Raw genomic sequence first — 24,067 nt, forward strand, 5'->3', positions numbered from 1 at the left:
ACCAGAATGAGCCAGTAAAGATCTAAATAACATATTTAAAGGCATAAACACCGCCATAAACTTGCATTTGCTGCAGATTAATCCCATCTTCAGAACCTAAGCAGGAAGACTAAGCAGCACCAACAATTCTTTCCAAGTCTAAATAGAAGTATTTTTAATAAAACCTTGGAATAAAAAATTTACTCCAAAGGGACTAAATATGCTGCATTGTTGAAATTTTACCAAACTGAAAGACAAATTAAGAATCTAAGAGCAGAAAACAGGGCACAGAATAGAGAAACCAAATAAAACAGTGAGAAACGTGAGACTGAGTTTATCACCTTTCACTTCCATTACCCTCAATAAAACAAACACAAAGATTGTAGCAATTACTACGGCCCCCCTCTTCATATCAAATCAATGCTAAGTACTTAGAAGCTATCAGTCTTGCTTACTTTTATAACCTCCTGTTAATGCTTCACAAAAAACAGTTTTAAAGCACTTTCAGTTTCAGCTGGTAAAACCAGAACCCTCACACTCTTCACAGAGCACAACTGAAAACCTCCTACTCCTTAGCTGAATTCACACTGATATCCACTCTGCACTATGACAGTCATATGACTCACAGATACCTAATAACTCAAGGTCCTATTTACAAAGTCAGCTCTGTCAACAGGTGGGGGAGAGAAAAAGAGAGTGTACTGAACTCAATCCTTGCCTTCAATCAGACAGTATGTCAAGGTCACATTATTTCACATTATTCAAGAGAACTTTCCCCCTCCTGACAGGCCAGGATACCAAGGGTGAAACCAAAATCCCTGCTCTATATGCAACAATTAACACTTCTCTAAATTCTGCTGTATGGTATTAAACCCAGCCACTTCAAGTGCTAAATGTTCTTCTCAACTGCATTAAAGCTGTAACTGAAACAAAGAAATTTCATTACCAAGACAAAAAATATATCACTATTCATTTTGTGTGAAGTGCTCCACCTAAGTATTCCCCTGCTGCCAACCACTGGAAGCCTAAATAATCTTTAGAGATACAAAAAATATTTAATCCATGTAAATGTAAAATTTGTAAAGAAAATGAGATCAGTTTTTAATACAGAAGCATAATCAGTCCAGCTATTAAAGGCATTGTGTCAGTGTCTTGAGTATGAAACTGGTTTTTACTGCATGCACACTTGGTGTCTTACTGCCCATGCTGCAGGGAGCAAATTTCCCCTGTCGAACCAACACAGAAATAATCAAATTGGACTTCTGACCAGTTTGCACGTAGATATATGCAATATGCAAGAAAAAGGCAGTACTCAATAATAAGGAACCTGAATTTTGGGAAAAAGCTTAGTTTTATTAATTCCTCACCAGTTGTTTATATTTAAAACATGGAAAATAAGTTTGGCAAGATGCCTTAAAGAATGATAGTGTTAATTTTCTACTTGGGTTAACAACACTTCCAAAGCTACTTTTCTCATTTCAGGTTGAGGCAGACTGAGGACACTGAAAACAAGACAGTGCATTAAGACATGGTCCAAAGCAACCTGATCTATTTGCTTTTGTTTTGCAAATACTGCAAACGTACATATCCAAACAGTGTTTTACACTACAGTTTTGAAAGAAGCTCTGAACATGCTGAAGAAGCAAGCACATTTCAAAACTTACCTTGAAACTCTGAGACAAAGGTTCTGAAGAGTATACTAATACACCATTCTTACAGCCTTTTGAAGAAACTATTTCATATTTTACATCAAGCTTTCCCTCTGACATATTTTCCTTTGGTGTGCAAATCCAGTAACAATCTACTTACCACAGCAAGCTGTGTTCGTGATGCTACTGTATGAAACACTGCAGGCATCATAAGAGATTCTTCTACTTTCAATTCCATCTCATTCTCTGCTGAAAATGTGGTTTTGGGGATAGCTGGTGGACGTTCACACAAAATCATTTCTTTGTTGAATAAAAAAATTGGGTTGGTATCCTACACTCAAAAAGGAAACAAAACCAAACACTGAGTAAAGGCAGCTTACTGTTGAATGATTAATTATTTCCTCACGTGGGTAACATGTCTTGAGAACAAGTTAAAATCTACACTTAGAAGCTGAATACATCAACACCTGATCTCAAATCAAAGAAATCCAGCAAACAACACACTTTGTAAAATACTTAAAAATCCCTTAGTAATGAATCTTTTTCTTCCCCTATAAATGAAAGTTTAAGAATGTAGCATGCACTTACTGTTCCAGCACTGTAACTACACACTCTTCTGTCTGGTGCCATACACTCTCCACCATTGACAACCAGTACTTGGTGCTGAATGGCAATCTTATACTTTGTTTGAATTGCATGTTTCAGATCAGCCACACTGAAAAAAAATGGGAAGAGAAGATGATGCTATCACATTACTTATGTCTCTAATTTTACATATTTCTGTAAAAGACACAGGTGACTTGTCCGTGTCAAAGCAGAACATTTTTAAAATAAATATTTTTATTTTTGCACAATGACATATTTCTAAGGTTTATAAGTGCTGTGATGTGTTGCATTCTGGATATCCAGTTAATAAGCTATCAGCCAAAAGAAATCAGCCTCTGCATTGCTGATAAGTCACCAGCAATATTTTTTGCAGGGTCTGTTAGCATGCTGAAAGTCTGGATTAAGTCACACCAAGCATTAAGGTAACAGCTGTAAAAGTCATATTGTGTTCCTTGAATTTACACTTTATGACCAAACTGCTGACTTGTTAAATCCCTAGAAGTCAAGACTATCAAAACTTTATTATTCACATCATAACCACAATTCCACCTAATAAACTCTGACCGATATACTTATGTATATGAAGTACCATAAAGCAATTAACAATAACAGGAAACTTAATAATCAATATATATAACAAATTAATATAAACATCACCAACTTTAACACAGAAATAGTGTATCAATATCAACAGACCATTTCTGGTTTTAATTCACCAGCCTCACACATTTCATTCTAGCTGATGACATCTCAACATTACTGTATATTTTAAAGACAGTTCTAGACTTTGTCATTAAGACACTTGTAAACAGCAAAGTAAACAAGAATTTACTAATCTGACACAGTTACTGACCCCAGCTAACATAACACACTGTGGCAGCACCTGTGTAAAGGTACAAAAAAGCGTCAGAGTACGAAGTGAATAATATAAAGCACCAATAGTTTTAATATTACTGGCAGGAAACTACAGCGTTACTGTTACTTGAAAAAGATCATAAAGATCTGTTATTTAAAACAACCATGATTCAGCATGACATCATAAATTCATTACAAATCTCTCATGAGCACAAGCTTGTACTTGCTAGCTGTGTTACTGTAGCTATTCACCTATCATCTCTGTGCTCTTTAGGAAGATAACTTGCCTGTCCATGTACAAGGACGCAAGTGAAGAACCTAAGAAAGTTAGTCTTACTAGAAAGACCAAGTCTATACATACAGATATACAGAATAAGCAGTTACACCGTTCAACTGAAGAGTCTTTGATTTTGTATGGTTCATTTGTTGGAAAGCTTTCTCAAAGAACAATCCAACTGAGCAAAAAGTGGGCCCATAACAAATTACTAAGAGCCTGGCATGGCAGCTTTGATGCTGCACCTCATTCACCATGATTTAGATACGTAATGTCTAAATGTATCACACAGCTTACAGAAGTGTGGGCACATCTGTAAATGACTCAATAGAAACAGAATAGCTGAAACACTATTTCATGCTCAGTAATAGCCTGACTGTCAGTTGGCTTTAGAGAAGAGCCCAAAAAAAAACAGTCTAAATAGTCTCTTTTCATAAAATTACAAACAGGAATTCAGGAGAAAGGAAGCAATGAATTAGAAAAAAAAAAATCCATGGTAGAAATCTTTCTTGCCAGTTACTTGCAACACATTCATCACTGACAGAATATGAGGGCAGCAGGTGAGCTTGGCTCTTGCTACCCCCCAAGGTCTCTTGCACATGAGAACAATAAAAAAGGATACAATACAAACCTCTCTAAAAAGTATCTATACATTTGGAAGATGCTTTTAGTACACAGTGAAAAAGAAAATACAAACATTAAAATTGTTGGGACTTAACCTTGATTCTCTAATGCTGATCATGCTTCAGGCAGTTGGGCATTCAGAAGTTCATGGCTTACATATAAAATAATGCAGAATAGTTTGGAGCTTTACAACATAGCACAGAACCAACTTTTTACCTATTTAGCCATGAGATATAAACCTTCATGCCAATTCTTTAGCATCTCATCTAAACACATTCCAGACCACACATGTTCTTCAGGATGAGTGTACTGACAAGAGAAAGAACAACCTGCAGAACTCCCTCTATGCCAGACAGTAAAAAAAATAAGCCTTTTGTAGAGAAAATCCAAATAAAAATACTATTCCAAAAAAGGGCACAAAAGATCAGAAGTTATTCTGACAGTTTTTTCAAAAAGCACCAAACACAACACCACACTCAGTGAGGAGCAGGTCAGCCTCTGCCACTGTCCCAGAAAGTAAATAACTTCTCTACTCTTTCATGGAATCACACACAATCACCTGGCAAGGCACTGAAAACGCTAATCATAGAAAAAAGAAGTAAAAAATCACCAAAATTCACTCAAATACCAGAAAGCCTGGAGGAAAACTACAATGGCATACTAAAAAAAAAAAAAAATCTCATCTTTATCTGTCAAATACTTAGTATATACAAGTATACACACTTTTTAATTTAAAACAATCAATATACAATTTATTTACTCTCTTACTTTTGTACAGCAAGTTCAGTATCAAATGTAAGGGTAGTTCCAGTGTTGACCAAAAATACATATAGCTTCATGATGATTTCTTTAGGTCTCTGAAGTTTATAACTTCCACTGCTAAAATCATTTAGAAACTGAAACAAAAATGTCAAGTGTTAGTTTCACAGAGTTATGAAAAAGACACACACATGCTTTCAAAAACACTCTTTCAGATACATAGTGTGTGAATACATCAGTGCTCACATTCCACAGTTCTTTATTTGCTACCAAAGAAAGAGATGCTGTCTCTCTAGCTAGAAACACAGTCAAGGTAAGTCTCTGCATATACAGACATTAAGGAGAATACAAAAGAATATACACTGAGAAGAATAAAAGAAACTAAATCAGAAAATAAGAAAATATTACTTCCAGTTGCAGAACCCATCATCCCAGATGATTACCTGCTTTTTCTCAATTATTAAATACCTTTTTAAAGCCCCAGATAGTAATTTCCAGATTTTATAAACAGCAGCACAATCTAATAATTCTATCTGCTCACTGCTATCCCTATCCATACTTTTTTCCTCAGAAATCAAAGGATTGGCAAAAAAAAAAAGTTTTCTTCTGTTATGTTAGCATAAGCTAAATCTGTAGCTTCTTTCTTTGTTACTCACAGCAAACATGAAGTATTCAAGCAAGAACGTGCAGGTCAACACACATTTTCAGTCCTTTGCCCTACAAGAACCTGGATGAGTAACCCTATGCATGTGTTTTTCTCGTGTGTGTGTGATAGGTGAAAAACTTTAACCTGCCTCATAAAACACTGAGATTTAATTTGAGATTCTATCACTGAAGTACTTCATACTTTTTCTCTTCTCCTTAGGAGCTAGGAAGCATATGAGTAATTTCCACCACACTACCAAAGCTGCTGCAGAAATAGAGCACTGCAATCACTAATAACCTGACATTTTTATGTGGAAGGAATTACAAAAAGTTAAGCTGTAAGTTTTAGCCACAAAGTAATACTTTTATATCATTATAAAAATGACTTTTTGGATTAAATTACTACACAGGTGATATAAGTCGTCCCTTTTACCTTGAACTATTAACAGGACACACATAGAGGGTTTATGCAGCTAATCATATTACTCGAAAATTAGTCTGAAATTTCATTTATCTCTTTGCCTACACATAGAAAAACTGACAAAGCACAGAGAAAAATAACAAACATGCCATTAATATGAGGAGGGGGCAGAGGTTTTATCAGAATACTTATTCCAGAAAGTCATAAGAGCTTGCTCACAAGAGAGCAGCTATCCTCACACTTTTCAAGCATTAATTACAGTCCTAGTTAAAACATACATTTTCACAACAAGGCTTCAGAAACAGAGGCACATCAAATAAAAAAGGACCAGTTAAATAATTTGATCCCAAGAGAGTTTTGTTGTCCTTATACCCGAACTCTGTGTGGCTCCTTACACTATACTCAGTGGCACCAGCTTCACTTTAATCAGAAAAAGAACATACTCTATAAACTAAGTTATTAGACAGGTAAAAACTGCTTAACACCAAGGACTAGCTAAAAGTTCCTTATTTTATTAATAAATTATTTAGACCATGTTTCAAAATTGATCAGTCTCATGCACACACCCTTCTTTTTCCAAAGAGTATTCCTGACTGTGATCCAGGTAGAATTAGAAACAACCATTAAAAAAACCAAAAAAACACAAAAAAGAAACTATTTGCCATCAAAGCACAACAAAAGGCTTGTATAGTACCTAGTTTTCATATGAACATTATTACCCAACCTAAAGCAATATTTAAGAGAGAATCTGTCCAAGACACACACAAAGCAAAATTTTAATCAAGCATTTAGCCATCCATACCATAACACTAAACCTAACTAAAACATAGAAAGAAGAAACATTATTAAGATCAACAATATTTATGACAGCATCTACCATACATCAAGAGTCTCTAACTTTTTAACTTCAGACAAAGAAAGAATTACCTTCAGGCATTACACAGAGCTACCACTTTCTTCAAATTCAAGAGGAGAGTAACAGCACACATTTGCTTCGCTTGATTTTTGGCAATAGAGTAGCATGGCTGTTCAAAGCCAGAGAAGATCTGCAAAGAAAACATTCAGAATGCAATTACTATTAAAATGTCAGGATTTTATGATGATAATTACGTCTAATACAGAAATCAATGTATGTTAATGCCAGAAGAATAATTATGTGGTAGTTGTTTGGGGTTTTGTTAATTAACAATGCTATCCAGTCACAAGTCTGCCCAGAACTGCTACACATCTGAGTACTTCTGCTCATCATTTTTGTTTGAAATAACTGTTAATCATACTTTTGAGTGTTTACAAGGAGAGAAATTTAGTTCACTATAAAGAACTGCTTGCCTTTTCATTAACTGAAATTATTTTACAGAACTGGTGCAGAATGCTGATACAGTGATGCTGAGGGCAACAGAGAACGTCTTAACAATGCCATTTATCTAAGAAAATCCAGCATTAAAAGGCATACATCCTACTGCTGTTGAATGAAAAGTCTTATCCAGCAGCTGTCTCTCACAGATTCCTTCAGGAATCAGTATCACTTTCTTTACCTGAAAGGTAACCAAAAAAGGTCTAAATAAGCCATTCACCTACCTTCAAAACATGTGTTAGATTTATTTATTCTATTTTTTAAATAAACTGAGGATGTTACCACTCCCAGCTGCTTGTGACTGCATCCAGGGGCTTGCTCTCCCAGAACTGCTTTTTAAACTACGATGGAAACTACAAAAACCAAAATGAGCCAGACCAGCAAAGATGACCGTTTTAGGCTACCCTAAATTCATTTTAAATACCCTACCTTCATTTTAACTCTGGTCAGTTAAGTGGAAGTGCCAAAGGAGAAGGAACCTTGGCAAAGAACATGTCATGAGCTGTCGGGCTCAGGGCATTGAAGCAAGTGCACAAACTCCAAACTGCAAATAAACATTATTTCTATCATGTTAATGCCCTAGCAAGCTTTCTGAGAAGATGATCAGGCACTATAAAGGGTGATAATCCATTACTAAAAATAGGCTTGCTGAAGCCTGAAAACCATTAGAACATGTAAACCATTTTATACACCCTAGGCTACTACAGATAAATCAAAAACACTCCATCCCACATTTGAAAACCTTAATAAAGGAAAAATTATTTTATAGTCATGGAACAGAAAAATTATCTTCCTTTTGTCCACTCCCTCGTCATGTCTATGCAAAATGCACACATGACACTTTATCAGAAGCAAAGGTACAATAACAGGGAAATAACCAGTGTGTTTAAGTGCAACCATTAAAAAAATTGCAATTGAAGTGTCCTCCTCCCATTTAGCTATCAGCAGTCAGTAGTTGTACTTAAGCAAAATGACTTTATGAATACTTTTTTTAGGTCAAAGTAATTCACATGAACATGAAACTACTGAAATACTTCTGCCACAAACTAGGAACACAACACAATCTCCAGTCTTATTTTTTGCAACGACTAGGACAAAAAAAAAACAACCAAGTGCTCTTTTCTTCACCCTACATTTCAGCAAACAATGCTGGGGGAAAAAAACTACACTAATGCAGGTAGGACACATTTGTATTAAATTACTCTTAAAAAAAAAAAAAAAGGTAGAATTTACAAATTCCACAGAATTCACCCACTCTCAAGCTTGTAACAAATTTTAGGGAACACTTTCAGGATGAGGAGAATGATGTAAAGCAACGCTCCAGAGAATACATGCATTAAACAGCAACCTCTCCTGCAGATTCACTGATGTCCAACAAAGATACACTGCAGCTCTTCCTCCCTTCAGTAGGAAATAACTATGTCAAGTGTCTCTCTCCAGCTGCCTGTTTTCACAACACCAGAAGAAAATTAATTTTGAGAGCTCTCCCTAGTCTTGCATCTCTGGACAGCATCTGCTTGTGTTCAGTTACAGAGGGTATTCATGAAAACCTACCACAACTGCCCAAGTTTCTTTCAAAGGTCAGGTTATTGCAGACTATTATAGGCAAGGTCAGCTACATATCACAAATTAGCCTTCAAATTTGTTCCAAATATTCCACAATATTGTCATCATCAAGCAGTAACTAACACAAGTTCTTAAAATAATCTTGGGGTAAAAGTCACACCATCAAGCTTCAAAAGAATATATCCACACATATTTTGCTCTTCTTCTGTTTGTATAACCACAACAGGACATTAGGAGAGTATCAGGCTTTATTTATTCATTTTTAGCTTTAAACTCTTACGTAGTGTTACAGGTTTTAAGGCTTCTGGTGTTATGCTGCAGAAAATATTTTTATTTGTTTGAATAGAGGCTCAACAACTACACAATTTGACAGCTACTGACGACAGAGCTGCTATCTATGTAATCAAACAAAACCACAAATTATTAATCCACCTAGATTATTTGTTTAAACTGTGACTGGCAGCATTAGATTCATGCTATCATATGAACTAAATCCTTCACACTATGGAATAGAAGTCTGTAGGACCAACTGCCATGAATTAGCAGTAACACCATCAAAAAAATAGCTGAACATTGGAAATTTTCTGTAACAGCTGCCAGCTCAGACAGAATATGGTAGGTATAAATAAAAGAAAATAGATGAGATGACAAAAATGTAAGAATGGCACAAAGTATAAGAAGCTTTCATATTTAATTGAAAATATGCATATTGTCACATTAGGTAATAAAACACCAAAAGCAGCCATGAATACACTGTGGTGGTTTTAACAGATTTCACAACTCTACACTCTATTCACATTGCAATGCAATTACTGCAGTCTTTTCCTATATAATACAAACTCTTCAGCAACCAACTACTTTTGAAGTCAGTGTTGATCAATACTTTCAACATATGCTGTTTACAAGTATTGAGATGTATCTCAGTTCAGAACCTGCTCATTGTTACAGCGCTAAAATGAAATTAATGTCTGCTTAGAGACTCCTTTTGTCATTACAGCACAGGCATCACAGGTTTCACAGTATTCTACAAATAATCCTATGGCTACATTAACTATCCATTTCTGCCTTTAAATGTAGAATCCCTGTTCTAATTATCCAATGCTGACTGTTCCATTGTTTCATGGTACAATTCCTTCCAACTTCACAAACTTGAACACTGAATCATGGCATTCTGAGCAGGACAAAGACAGAAATCAGCATTTATGCTACTTGGGTTTAAAGGGACATTAATCAACTTCACTTTATTCATTAAGTTCCCTCTGTATTATCTTAATTGTTCACGCTCATGCTTCTGACATCTCATTTCCCATACTTCCTTTATAATCTGGATTACAAACTAAATTTGAGCAAACAGAGATACTGATAATTTTTTCTTAAATACCATAAAATTTAAACTGAACTATGCCGAGGTAATGGCTTTCCTTTAAACCCAGTGTTGTAAAATTCCATCCACAACACCAACACACAAGCAGTATAAGGTATCTTGCTTTTTGTTCCCAGCGAAGAGCAGGGAAGTGCTGCTCCACATCTGTATGCTAAGTGTGGTACTTATCAATGCTTCACCTGCCAGGTCAGACAGAAACAAGAGGCCCAAACTCTTTTACCCCTGTATTTATCTCCAGGTCAAAATGGGCTCAAGCCTGAAAGCAGATAGAACTAGCTGAATTACCTGATCAAGGCAAGACTGTTCATTCAGTGTCTGCAATTCCACACTGCTATTATACATTCATAGACTTCTGTGTCATCACCATCTGTGTGCTGCTGATAAAGAAGTTTCACTTCCCTTACTGCAGAAGTGCTGAGGCTACGCTGGAGGTAACAGTGTCTCCTATATGAGTCAAATATTACCCCCAATTGCCTGGGTCAGGAGTCTCACAGGACACCACAGAATTTCTGCCTGTCAAAAGGGTAATTCATCTGAGGCAAAGGCTGACAAGTTGTGACATGCTTGAAAAGAATCAAGTGCTATTCTTCAGCCAGTAAATATCTTATCTGCATAACATCTCCCCTCAAGGCCAATATACCTGTATTACCTTTCGAGTTGGAGTAAACTTTGGAGCACATTAGCATGTTATTAAATTATGCTTCATTTCCATACCGCAAGTCTCAAGGCTTGCCTCTCAGAGGCTACAGTTCCTGTGATTTAACCTTTCAGAATAGGATTTCCTGCTTCACCTCTACTTAAGCAACTCCATAATAGACAAAGGTACAAGACCAGTGCAGAATGTACCTTTCTTTTCTTCAATAAACTTGCCTTCTACCTCCACTTCCTTTGGTTTTTTTTTTCAAGTGCCCTTCTCAAAAAATGCTCTCTTGCTCCAACTTGCAGACCCCAGAAGCAGAGTATTTCATAGTATATAAATCAAAGGAAAATGAAAACAGAAACTGAAGCTAAATTTAATGCAACTAACATCTTTCTTAATGTCAGTTGTAAGATCCTATCTAAAAGTAGGCTTCAACGATCTTTCTTCAATACTGCAACCTAATGCATCCAACAAGAAATACCTTAATTTTTCAGAACATTACTACTACCAGCACCAGAAGAATAGAAAGAGTAACCTCACTGTGAGGGCACACATTCTTCAGTAACACATTATGCAAGAGAAAAGGCTGTTTCTAAAATACAGTGCAAATGCGTACCATTTTCTGGATAGCCAACTGTTGAAAGGAAATATGTTTTAAAAGGCACTCAGAAAACTTCAAAACTAAAAATTAAAAAAAACACAGCCCTAAGCTATGTGATGAATAAGTAGTACGGCCCCTCCTGACCCAGCTGCAGAGAATAATTTAGTTCTTCTACTCCTCCCAAATAAATTTAATGAGAACACCACATTTAATCACCAAGATATATATTACTGAAGGTGGAGATCCTATCTCCCATTACCACCTTATATCAAAGCCTATAAACCTCATGTTCAAGCCACACTGTAGTCTTAAAGAAAGTCTGTCAATCCCTGACATCTGTAAGGTGCCATCTGGAGCTCTATTTATATGTTGAGATGTGCACCAGGCACAGAGGCGGTTACTTAATTACAGCATCTCCAACAGTCACTGTGTTCTTAACAGCTCTCAAACTCAGCTGCTGGTCAGCAAAGCAAGCCTTTACCACTCAACCCAAGAGCCAAGCTGCAATCCTGCAAGCAACCAAGACACATTCCTACATCTCTACTTCTCAATTCACTAAAGAGGAATTTCAAAAGTCATAACTCAGTATTTCATAGTCTAAGAGACCTCTTCCCCCCCTTCCCCTCCTTTAAGATGAATAATTTTATATATTACTAACCTAATACTTAAGTTACATATGGCCATCATATTCAGAGTTGCTCCTACAACTATGAATTACATGGAAGCTCCTCATTCAGCTAAGGAGATGCTGCAATGCCTTCAGAGGTCCTCAGCAACATCAAGGGTGAAAGAGCAGATCAAAAGCAAATCTGGGCAGGCAAGAAAACACTGTACATTAAAGAGTGACTTTGAAATTGGTGTGGCTCAAAACAAGGCAGCTTCTCACAAGTTCAGACAAAACTTACACAGTGAATTCTAGGAATGCAATAGTTTCAAACATGTACATGAGGCAACAAGCACATTATCAGGCACTGTGTCATGGTTCCATATGGACGTGACTACAAAGCTTCAAATCTGGTTGTTAGCATCTATTTACACTGGTTTTCACTGATCTGAGGAGCTGCCAAAACACAGACTGTATAATAGATCAGACAAAAGCTCTTCTCTTCCAATAGTAAGCACGATTTTACCCCATTTTTCAAAACCTCACATCTTTTACATGATAGAAAGCAAAACTTCTGTGCCTCAGTTAACAGGTACGAGTCAGAAAACAAATCTAGGATTTCTGACAATCTTATTGCTAAGAAACAGCCCATAGCCTGTAGAAGTATACCTTGTCTTTCTTTCCTTTTTTTGTTTTTAATTGATGGAAACAAGTCTTTCCACAGCTGTCTGCGCCTTAGTTTTTTACAGTTAACTGAAGGCTTTGTCAGATTTTTCTTTTTTAAATGTATAATTTTTCCATTTCAAAGCATTTGTGGAGTACAAGCCTCCCTCAAATAACAGAGATTAATACATTCTCTTTGCAAAGATTAGTACTCTGGGGTACATGGAGCTTCAGGTAGTTTAATTCAAGTTACTGACTGACTCCATAGTGGTGGGAAGGTTCTTCCTGTAAGCACATACTCTTTAAAGTAATTAGCATGTAAAATCTACCAGTGTTTGCAAACAATTCTGCAAGAAACAGACAACAAAAATTCCATTATTTTTTATACTCAACTCAGACAAGTCGGCACCAACACTTCTTCCACTAACACTCTCTGATCAACCAAGACCACAAACTCTTGCAACAGAAAGAGTACCAGATTTATGAATCCCTTTCCTCAACCAGTTCTTCTTCTGCTCCTTTCCCTGCACCAACTTTCAATGGTGCAACTACCTGGATGTGGAATAAACTGGATGACTTGGCTGTAATAAGTTAGAAACAGCACACTTCTCCAAGATACTGATAGCTCAAATCGGTTCCATGATGTGATTCATTACATAACTCCACAAATTACACCTCAGCTAAGGCTGGAAAGAGGCCAATGAACACAGAGGATAATCACAAGTGAAAATTTTCAGAAGGTATCATCCACATTTCTAACTGCCCGTGCCATCCTCAGTTACTAATAGATCACATCTTGGAAACCTAGTAAAAAAACTCAAACCAGTACCCTCTTAAAAAGCAAGCTAAGATAGCTTAAAAATTTTCAATTACTACAGATGCAACCAAGGACAGTTTCTCAAAACATAATCTAGGAGGCCATTTCTCCTGTTCTTCCCTCTTCAGATATAAAATACTAATATTACAACTATTTTTTTTTAACCTTTTACGTGGAAAAGAGAAAAATCTTGGCCAGAACCATTTAAAAGACAATAATACAGAACCTAAGACTGATTACATGGAATTTACTTCACAGGAATGAAAACACTACAGATGAAAAAGAAAGTCAAAAACTGACAATAATGAAATGCAAGGTAAGCAAAGACCCTTGTGATTTAGTCTGACAGTCTACATAAAAGTCACAGGTTCTTCCTTAATTTCTATTCATAAGCAATCAGATTAAAAAAAAACATTAAAGTTTTCTAGCAATAAGGAAATCCACTACCATCCTGGTAAACTCTTTAATTGGTTTGCAACTCTCAAACTTCTTTCAAATTCTTCTTATCCTATATTAATTATAAAATTTGTATTTGAACTTCCATGACCTAAATATAAAAAAGAGAAATTTGATAAATTCTAAGTTACTTATAACTCACATGTCACCTATCAACCTCCTCCTATTAATCAACCTTCTTTTATTTTTCAGTGGTACCTGAAAGTAAATGACCATCAGCAAGATGCAGAGCTGATACAACCCCCAGTCTCCCTAGGAACACATATTCAAAAATGTCTAGATTCTTCTCAGATCAGTTTATTAACTCTTCTTGGATATCACATATTTACTAATCATCTTCGGATCTCTACTGGCAACAGTGTGAAAGAAGATAACAGCAATGTGCTGAGAAATGAGAAAAGATGCAGCATAGTTTGTAGAATTAAATTGTCTCTAATCTCAAGAAGGTGTTTTCTAATTTTCATATGCCCTTCGTGCCCTTCTGGAATAGAAATCTTCGGTAGCTTATAACAGCTAACAAGGTGCACCAATAAACTCTATTATGCACTTCTACCAACTTTAAAACTATACAAACACCAAAGAAACCCCAAGAAAACCACAGAAAAACACAACTTACAATGATTGAGGTATTACAACTATATTCCTGCCTTATTGAACCCTGGATGTGCTGTTTAGAGCATGTGAAAATGTCGTTATAATACATTTGCTTTTTGAAATGTATAGGTATTTTACCACCAAGCCTTTATATAAAAAGGAAAGTTTATGCACTACCCCCTCCCCCACTTCATTCAGACAGAACTGAGAATTTTGAGTCATATTTTCAAACCATTCACTGGGTGAGAATCAAGTCTCTTTCAATCAACAGACAACACAAGTACTCGTAAAGGATAGTTTTAAATAGAGACGTCAGCTTGAATTTAATAGTAGAACACTTACAATATAGTATAAGCAATATGTATTAGAAGACAGTTTCTAGTCCTGTTACACAATATATTCTTATGTAAGAATCTTCACTTCATCTGAATTTAATAAAAATACACACTGTGGAGGATGGAAGAAAAACTGTATAAATAAAAGCACCATTTTCTCAGAATGAACTGTTTATCCTAAGCCAACTACAATAAATAAGGGTCAAATTTTCACACTTCTGACGTACCAGCACAGCTACTTGGCATCAAAAAACTCGAAGTTTAAGATAAAGCACTGACACTGAAACTCCCTGCAATATAAGGAAAAAAACACCATTCAAATGATAAAGAGAAAAAAGTACTTCAGCTATAACTACAACACAGAAGAGCACAACATGTTCAATCATAGAACTAAATCAAAATAGAATTTGGGAACTTAGAAACAGCTACCTCAAACATTCAAAAATCAGACCTCAGCAAAGTGCAATTCTTACAGAATTTATACTTTTGCTTTGCTAAGGGTGGTATGACTTTTTGAATTCATGATGTCAGTAAAACTCTCCCTTATAATTAGTTCTTCAGTACTGCATTCTACCTCTAAAATACATATCATTTTCAATCTGCTCAAAATGAAAACAGCACACTGGCCTGTCAAACACATCTTCAAGAAAAATAATGAAGATTGATGTGTCATACAGATACTAATTCCACATAATCCCTCCAATTAAAAGCAACATGCAATCGAAATACTGAACACACTATTTCACTATGGCCACCCCAGCTTTCCTACTATCCTGAAAAAGCAAAGGTACTGTTTTAAAAGAAAGCCTTAAGAGGTAAGAAAACATGAGCTATTTTATAAAGAGAAAATAAATCCATGTTCTGAAATCAGCTAAAAACCCATTAGAACATTACTTAGGCAGAGCTGCTCTCAAATATTCACACACCATTCTTCTCATTGATCCCATAGCATTACACAGCAAGACAGATGCAGGACATTTGACTAGGACAACTAGTCAACAAAGCAGTTTTACATTTTACTTTCCATTAACAAGTAATTAACACAGGTCAGAAAGAAATTAATATAGCATTCCAGTAAGCCCTTTTTTGTACTTATTTGTACTAATTAATAGAAAACAGTCTACCACAGCTTATTTTTTAGATGCACAAACTACTAGAGCTTTATATATAGCACACCGTAATCGTTTCACCTTGATGTGATAAAGACAGCAGGCCCAGCTGCAAAATCTGCTTCCAAAAGGAACTGTCAACATCTCGCATGGACATAAAAAGCTACACTGAGATGTTGCTTGAGCTGGTAGCTTGAGCTCAGAACCCTGCTGAACCATGGACTGCAAACCTGAACAACAAAAGGAAAATACACACCTGGAGATGCATAGAAGACAAGCAAGAATTGCCCTGGCAGCCCTGGTGTTTCTCCTGACCAGCCCTGTCTCAATCTATGAACATAAATGTGAGATCAATAAATTTGTTTTGATATTTCTATTGACAACTTCCAACAACTGAGACATTATCCATCCATTAACAATATAGTTATGCTTGAATCTTATAATAAAGCACAAAGTATATCCAGTTCCAACACTTCTTACAAATAGAAAAGATATAAAGTGCTGGTACATGGCTATGATGTCTCCCAACTTGCCTTTCAACTGAACTACATTAAAAAAACCTAAAATTTAATTTAAAACTAAGTAAAGAGTGAATCTGCACTACGAATTAACCCATAAATAGACAAGTGACTTTCTCAGTAACCAGAGAATGTTAATTAGCTCACAAAAATAATTGCTAGCAATTTCTTTATCACCATTAATCATGCTATAGGCTTTCACAACACCCAATTCATGTGAAGATCTTTCAACTTGTACACCAAAATCATTAGTCTGGCAAACCAGCTAGGAAACAGACACCATAATTCTTGCAATTGGATTAGTAATTTACATATTAATGATTTTTTTTTTGCCTGTTTGGTATCACTGCATTCAATCACATCCTGCAGTATAATACAATATTATTATGTAAGTTGGCATCTTGTAATCAAGTGTTTGCTACTCGGTAATACTGATTAACAACTTTGCATCAGAATGCTAACTATTAATAGGCTCATTGAAAGTATTAAGGTATTATTTTCTTTTTTGTCTCCTCCTCGTGTTCAGAAACCGTTCATATAATGTCATTGAGCTGTGGACCAAAAATCAAGAGTACAACTTTTCTGAGCAATATAGCAAATGCAGAAGGAGACACATGACTGCTTCAGCACTATCCAAATGACTGAAGTGGATTGTGTAACAACTGGGTACACATATTATAGTTTTTCATTTTAACTTGTTTTCACTTTACCTCAACATGCTAATCAACCCATCCTGTGCAATTTAAGTCTCAAGACCCTCACACCACTCTAAGCCAGTCTTTCACAGAAAGTAACTGCTAGTTTAAAAGCAAATAAAGACTTAAGGACACACTGATAACACAAAGAAGAATTCTTTCCAGTGATTCCACTGTAACAGCCACTCTTATCAAAAACAAATCAACATGCTGTACTCCCTTATCTCCAACATACACTCAGCCCCCTATTTAACCAAAATAACTGAAGTTCAGTTTAGAAATTATGTTTTCCACTTTAGTTTCTGTAAGGCTATGTAACAGCTGTGTTCAGACAACACGCAGGGACACACCAGACACCACAAAAGACCTCAAAATAACCCTTGCCCTCTTCTCCAGTCAGAGCACAAGTCTGCTGTACACACTTCTAATTATAAACAGAGTAACCTGACATGGGGAGAGAGACAGTCCCTTGAACACGATCTCAGAAACTACTAACCCAAATCTGTGCTGAGCACAAGCCTAGAGCAACACAATTGTGGATAAGATAGATTGTTATTTTACAATCTACAAAACACACAGCTACTTGTACAGAATGGACAACAATAACATACTCCCAAAGTGCAAAATTAGGTCTATCTTACAATAATCTACTATTCCAAAAGATCCCGTTTGTATTTCCAGCTCTAAAACTGGCACAGTTGAAGTCCCTTACCACATGTTCTTCAGCAAGAAATTTTCTTTACTACTCTCAACATAATAAAAAAAAGCCATTTTGTGTTCCAGGCAGTATTTACAGTAAGTACCAATATATCCTCTACATACTTTAATCTAAACTTAATGATGCTAGAATATCTAAATGCTTTCTTGTTAATATTTGCTTCTTGGCACAAAAGTTTGTATTAGACCATGAGATAAGAGTAAGGTCATTTCTTCATGTGCCTCGTCTTTTAAAAATTTCCCAAGGTACTACATGCTAAATATTCTTAAAATTCACAACTTAAATATACCATAATAGTGCACATTTTCATTATTATTATGTAGTATTTCCATGACTTATAGAGATGAACTTTATAGAAGAGCATGTATGGAAGAAAACAAGGAGCAATAGCTTTATATTGAGAGTATCAGTTTAGATTGGATAGAAGGAAGAAATTCCTTACTGTGAAGATGGTGAGACACTAGAAGAGGTTGCCCAAAGAAGCTGTGAATGTCCCATCCCTGGAAGTGTTCAGAGACAGGCTGCATGGGGCTTTGAACAACCTGGTCTAATGCAGGGTGTCCCTGCCCCTGGCAGAGAGGCTGGAACTAGATGATCTTTAAGGTGCCTTCCAACCCAGGACATTCTATAATTCTAATTCTATTTATAGTATTATTCCTCACAGTACTTCTCAGTTGTATAAAATTCAACCGTCTGAAACATGTTTTTCCATTCTTGTTATTTCTCCAGCATTGCTGGACTACCTTTTACCCTACAGTTAAACACACACCTCCAGAAGTGTAAGTCCTTCCATAAACCCAACAGCACAAACTACTTCTGACATACATATAGGCGAATACAAGGAAAAAAAAACAACAACACTCAACCTGCTCATTCTTTCCTATAAAGAAATAAAGGTGAAAGCTTAAAATATGAACCACAAGAAATGGCTCGTGGCCAGGACATACCATGCAATTACTTCAGACAAAAACAAATGACACAGGAGAAAAAAAGCTATGGTTATATGAAGTCTAAACTAACCTTTCTGGGTTTCTCGGGACCAGACATGACTTTTTATTTCATGTCTAGATGAAGTTAAGTAAGAAATATGAGCATTACAAAGGTCAGCTCATTTAATCCTCCCAGCACTTATACTACTATTTCTACCTTTGGATCACTAGCAGCCAGTACTTTTGGGGGTCAGCGAGAAAGAAAAGCGAACACTGATCCAAAGAACTGCCTGAAAGTCTACTAAAGAACCGTAAAGAGAAACCGAAGGGAAAATTCATTACAGGACACATGCTTCCTCGGGAGCAGGACCAAGTAAACAAGCGAGGGAGAGGCAGAACAACGTTTGTAAACACACAACGCTTCTGCAGGGCGCTCGCCCGACCGCCGCCGACGGCGAGCACGGAGGCGCTGCCAGGCTGAGTCATTCCTTGTAGTAACTTCACCGCGAATCCCTCGCCCTGGCAGCGGAGCCCTGGGCAGGCAGGGAGCACCCCGGCCCATCCGGCGCTGCTCCCCTCCGAGGGCTGGCAGCCACCGCCCCTCCCGCCCAGCAGCTGCGCCGGGGTCACTCCGCCACCCCGGGACCGGCTCCAGCCGTGAGATCCCGGTCCTCCCCGACCCTCGCTCCGCCGCCTCCCAGTTCTTTGTCGCCCGCCCTACGGGTACAGCCCAGCGCCCAGCGCCGGGACCGCCGCCCCTCGCCAAGGCCGCCCTCCCGGTACCGGAGTCTCCGCCTTCCCCGCGACTGGGAGGGGCTGAGCGGGGCGCCGGGGGGAGCCCGCCCGTCCCCGGGCAGCGCTCGGCACTCACCCCTGGGTCCCGCGCGGGCAGCGCCGCTCATCCTGCGGCGGTGGCGCCGCGTCCCCCCCGCGCCGCGCGGCCGGGCCCGGCGGCTCCGCGGGGGCGCGCAGCGCTTCGGAGGGGCCCGCGGCCGAGCGCGGAGAGGCGGCGGGCCAGGAGAGGCGGCTCAGCGGGGCGAGCCGGGGGCCGCGGGGACCGGGGGAGCCCTGCCTGGGGCGGGCGCCGCCGCCGCCGGTGTTTGTTGTTGTCGTCAGCCGCTTCCGGCGCGAGGGCTGCCGGGAGGGGGCGGCCCGCGGGAGGGACCGCGCGGCGGAAGCGGTGGCGGCGCGCGGGCCCGGGCGGGCGCAGTCCGGGAGTGGGCCGGGATGGACGGGCCCTCAATTCCTCTGGTTCCAGCTCCCCATGCCCACGGGAAAGGCGCCGTCCACCAGGCCAGGTTGCTCAGATCGCGATCTGCCCTGGCCCTGAATACTTCCAGGGATGTGTTCGAGATCGTCCCGCCTTAGCTCTCTGGGCAGCCAGTTCCATTTCTTCCCCACCGTCACACTAAAGAACTTTTTCCTAGTATCTAATCTAAACCTACTCTTTTTCAACTTAAACACGTTCCCTCTGTCCCTGCATGCCCTTGTAAGTAGTCTTGCCCTTTGTTTTTTCTAAGTTCCTTTAAGGTACTGGAAGGCCGCAATCAGGTCACCCCGAAGCCTTCTCTTTTTCAGGCTGAACAATCCCTGTTCTTTCTGCCTTTCCTCACAGGAGCAGTGTTCCATCCCTCTGATGGCTTCCTTTGGACTCAATCCCAGCAGGTCCATGTCCTTCCTGTGCTGGGACCCCAGAGCTGGATGCAGCACTGCAGGTAGGATCTCACCAGAGCAGGGCAGAGGGACAGTATCCCCTCCCTTGCCCTGCTGCCTGCACCGCTTTGGATCCAGCCCAGGACACAACTGGCTTTTGCCAGACTTGGTCTTACCCGAGCGGGAGGTTTATTCCATTTCATTTTAATCTGAGATGACAAGAGATCAAGAGTTTAGGAAATCTTCAGAAAGGTTTAGAACATACCTGTCCAGTATGTTTTGAGTTTTATTGTAAAGAAGTATACTGAAATAACTTGCGTGCTTCATTGACATTTGGGAATTATAAAAATAAATTTTGAAAATAGATGTTTTTAGATGATTTGCAAAACTTTCTTACACTCTGCACAAACAGAAAAACGTCAGCTTTTACCAGAGGAACTTAAACATTTTTGCTGTGAAATGTAACTTAAAACTACAGGGATACCAGTTCCTACCAAACTTCTAGGTATTACCTGTCACTTAAAGAAAGGGAGATCACCATGGCAAATCCAACGAAAATTGGCTGTTTCTCAAACACACAGGAATTTTTTTAAGACTAAAAGTTGAGACCTGCTAACAAGGATAAACTCGAAAGAAATAAAAAGAGTTCACAGCATGTGAGTGAAGGGCTGTCTGTCACTTTATTCCTTTTCCTACCATAGGCATTGACTGTTATTTCAGCATTTAAGATGATGGCTGTTTGCATTCCCAGTTGCTAGGCAGAATTTAGTAAATGTTCAGTTCATCCCTGTGCCAGCAGGTGAGGGTGGCCCCAGGTGCACTCATTGTCCAGGCAGGACTCGCATTCCACAGGGATGGGCCCTCAGAGAGCTTTTGACACAAAGCAGCCTATGAACTGCTGGGTGGGAACTGACCTCTTATACCTGTCTGAGAAAACAAAAGTAAACCTCACACACATCACTTTTGATTTATGTTTTATTACAAGTTTCTTTAGAAGCTTAGCCCACAGAACTTTGATGAGGATATTTCCACATAAATCAGAGAAGTGTGAGTTTGAGAGGAATATGAGCAAGAGGCTTGTTTGACTCGGAGATGCAGGAGAGGATCATAATGCTGGCATCAAGGACATCCTCTAGCCAAGATCCCTCGAGAACACCATGCAACTGGATTTTACTTTCTCTGCTGCCTACCTTCACCTCTCATTACCTAACATACACCATAGGCAGCAGGTCATGGCAAAGCATAATGTTGTGGCCAGGATATATTCAATATAGAATATACTCTGTACATAGGATTGCAAAAAAGAGTGCAAGCATGTCATGGTCCCAAGCACAGGAAGGATGTCGACATGCTGGAAAGAGTCCAGAGGAGGCCACCAGTTGAGTAGAGGGATGGAACATCTTTCCTATGAGGAAAAGCTGAGATAATTTGCTTTGCTCATGCCAGAAAAGAAAAGGCTTTGGGGTGACCCAATTGCAGCCTTCAGGTACCTTAATGTACTTCTCACAAACTGGCCCAGGCTTATGATTTTCACAGTAAACTTGTAGTAGCCACCTCTACTATGTTGGAGAGCTTCCTGCCTGTTTCTCCTATTAAAGACTATGTTGAATAGTCACAGCCTGTCCAGACACGAATTGCTTGGCATTTTAAAGAAAGCCCCCAGTTGCCACCTTGTGGCACCCCATAAACAAGTACTCCCCAGCTCTGCAGCTTGTTAAGAGGTGTGTCCAAATTCTGAAAGACACCTTTGGCACTTCAGACAACAACAATAAATGGAGCTGGGAAGACATCAGTACTCAAACAGATTAATGTAACAGGAAGTATAATACAAGGCCATTCTATCAAGGCAATTCAAGGCCGCTTTCTGCCTTTCTAACACTGATTATGTAAAAGCTGTGTTATTTTAGTTCTGCAGATGTCAACTTCTGCTTTTTGCATCTCCTGAAATGGTCATCATCTTCATAAATTTTCTGATTGTGTTGAAGAACTGACCTTTAATGTGAAAGTAAAGATATCCAGATAGAACTTGACAGAATACGTGGCATGCATCAACATTGAGGTTTGATAAGCCTGAAGAATTAATAAGTCTCATTAAAACTCTCTTGAGGAGAAACTACTAAGAGTGATCTCCTGAAGTTTGAGAAGCTGAGACACTGGCAAGAGAAGCAGCAGCATCTCTTCAAACACTGAAGCAGCAATGCCAACAGGGCTTGTAGTTTCCTGGCAAAGCACCTCTGCCAGTCAGGCTTTTAACAACTGCATAAAATGAGGCTTCAGGCACTTAAGCATGGTTCTGTTTTTTACAGCACGTGTGGGACAACTGTTGATTGATTTGAGAGGCAGTTCAGGCAGGACTGAAGCAGGAACTTCAGTTCTGGGGAGTAAGCAAAATGCTGCTAGCAGAGCAGGTTGTTCTGGCTTGTTCTTGTAACATTTCATTATGTTGCTTCCTCTCAAAGTGTTCCAGAGCCACTTAATGCCAAGCAACTAATTACAGGGTTTTTTCATGAGCCTGTCTGAACAAAACCTAAAATTTAACATTATATCTAGCACATCTATCCTTAAAAAGCAGCATTTTATGAAAAAGTTTTTGCTCTGGTATATAAGAAAAGAAACCATTGAATCAGGGTTACTGAGAATTCTTCACATTTTCAAAGTGCTGTACAAAATGTAGGTTATTATTCTTTCAAAATACCGTTTAGGATCCACCTATATATTTTTTCACATTCTGAAAAATAACCAAGAAGGTTGAAGGAGTTTTTCACTGTGTGCTTTTAATTTTGGGTGCTAAATTTGGCATACCAAAGAATGTGTCTCTTACACTACATGTTTATGCAGCTGTAGTCAGAGAGCAAAAAGAGCAGGCTTCTCTTTAAGGGAAAGCAAATTGGGAGCCAAGGCTGGCAGCAAGGGACACTGTCAGGGACAAGGGGCACGGTCCCACAGTATCAGTGAGGTCTTGTGACAGTTTTTCTGTACAATTCTTATCTGCGTGCCAGTAACAGACCAATACTGTCAGTATTTATTTAGTTCCAAATGTAATTCAAAACCCACATCTTCCTATTTTCTTTAGCTCTGCTTGCCAGAAATTTGCCCTGTGTACTTCTGCTTCCCTTACTGCTGTCTCTTGGTTTAACCCCAGGCAGCCACCAAGTACCACAAAGCTACTTGCTCACACAGCTCTTCTCTGCTGTGACATGTGGAGGAGAAGCAGGAAATAATTGTAAAACACATAGGTTGAGATAGAAACAGTTTAATAATTCAAATAAGGTAATAGTAAAATAATAATAATAATAATAATATTAATAATAATGACAACAAAAAGAGAAATAAAACCTGAAACAGACAAATGATGCCTAAATCAGTTGCTCTCCCCCTACTGACAGATGCCCAGCCCTGCCTTGAGCAGTGATCAGCCCCTCCCAGCCTCAACTCACCCGTTTATATACCAAGCATGACATCTTATGATATGGAACATCCCTTTGGTCTATTCAGGTCAGCTGTCCCAGCCATTCTCCCTCCTGGCTTCTTGTGCACCTGCTCACTGCCAGAGCATGGGAAACTGGAAAGTCATTGACTTGGGATAAGCCCTGCTTAGCAACAACTAAACCATCAGTGT

General features: G+C 38.7%; 1 protein-coding gene and 1 long non-coding RNA gene across 3 annotated transcripts in view; one reads left to right on the plus strand and one right to left on the minus strand.

Moving 5' to 3' along the window:
- RB1CC1 (RB1 inducible coiled-coil 1) overlaps window positions 1-19,790 on the minus strand; it is a 64,662-nt gene extending 44,872 nt beyond the window's left edge. For both annotated transcript variants that reach the window (XM_014881627.2, XM_014881623.2), the window contains exons 1-5: window positions 19,667-19,790; window positions 6,740-6,858; window positions 4,756-4,883; window positions 2,217-2,343; window positions 1,789-1,959 (exon numbers count right to left, since the gene is read on the minus strand). In XM_014881627.2, the coding sequence (XP_014737113.1) occupies window positions 1,789-1,959; window positions 2,217-2,343; window positions 4,756-4,826 (369 nt within the window). In that variant the 5' untranslated portion in view covers window positions 4,827-4,883; window positions 6,740-6,858; window positions 19,667-19,790. The remainder of the gene's footprint in view (window positions 1-1,788; window positions 1,960-2,216; window positions 2,344-4,755; window positions 4,884-6,739; window positions 6,859-19,666) is intronic.
- Window positions 19,791-19,973: 183 nt separating this feature from the next.
- LOC148225442 (uncharacterized) lies at window positions 19,974-20,812 on the plus strand. The gene is made up of 2 exons (XR_015804156.1): window positions 19,974-20,284; window positions 20,411-20,812. It is a non-coding gene; the product is annotated as an uncharacterized LOC148225442 (long non-coding RNA).
- The last annotated feature ends 3,255 nt before the right edge of the window (window positions 20,813-24,067 follow it).

The sequence above is a fragment of the Sturnus vulgaris genome, chromosome 1 (genome assembly GCF_052056855.1).
Source record: "Sturnus vulgaris isolate bStuVul1 chromosome 1, bStuVul1.hap1, whole genome shotgun sequence".
Taxonomy (NCBI): domain Eukaryota; kingdom Metazoa; phylum Chordata; class Aves; order Passeriformes; family Sturnidae; genus Sturnus; species Sturnus vulgaris.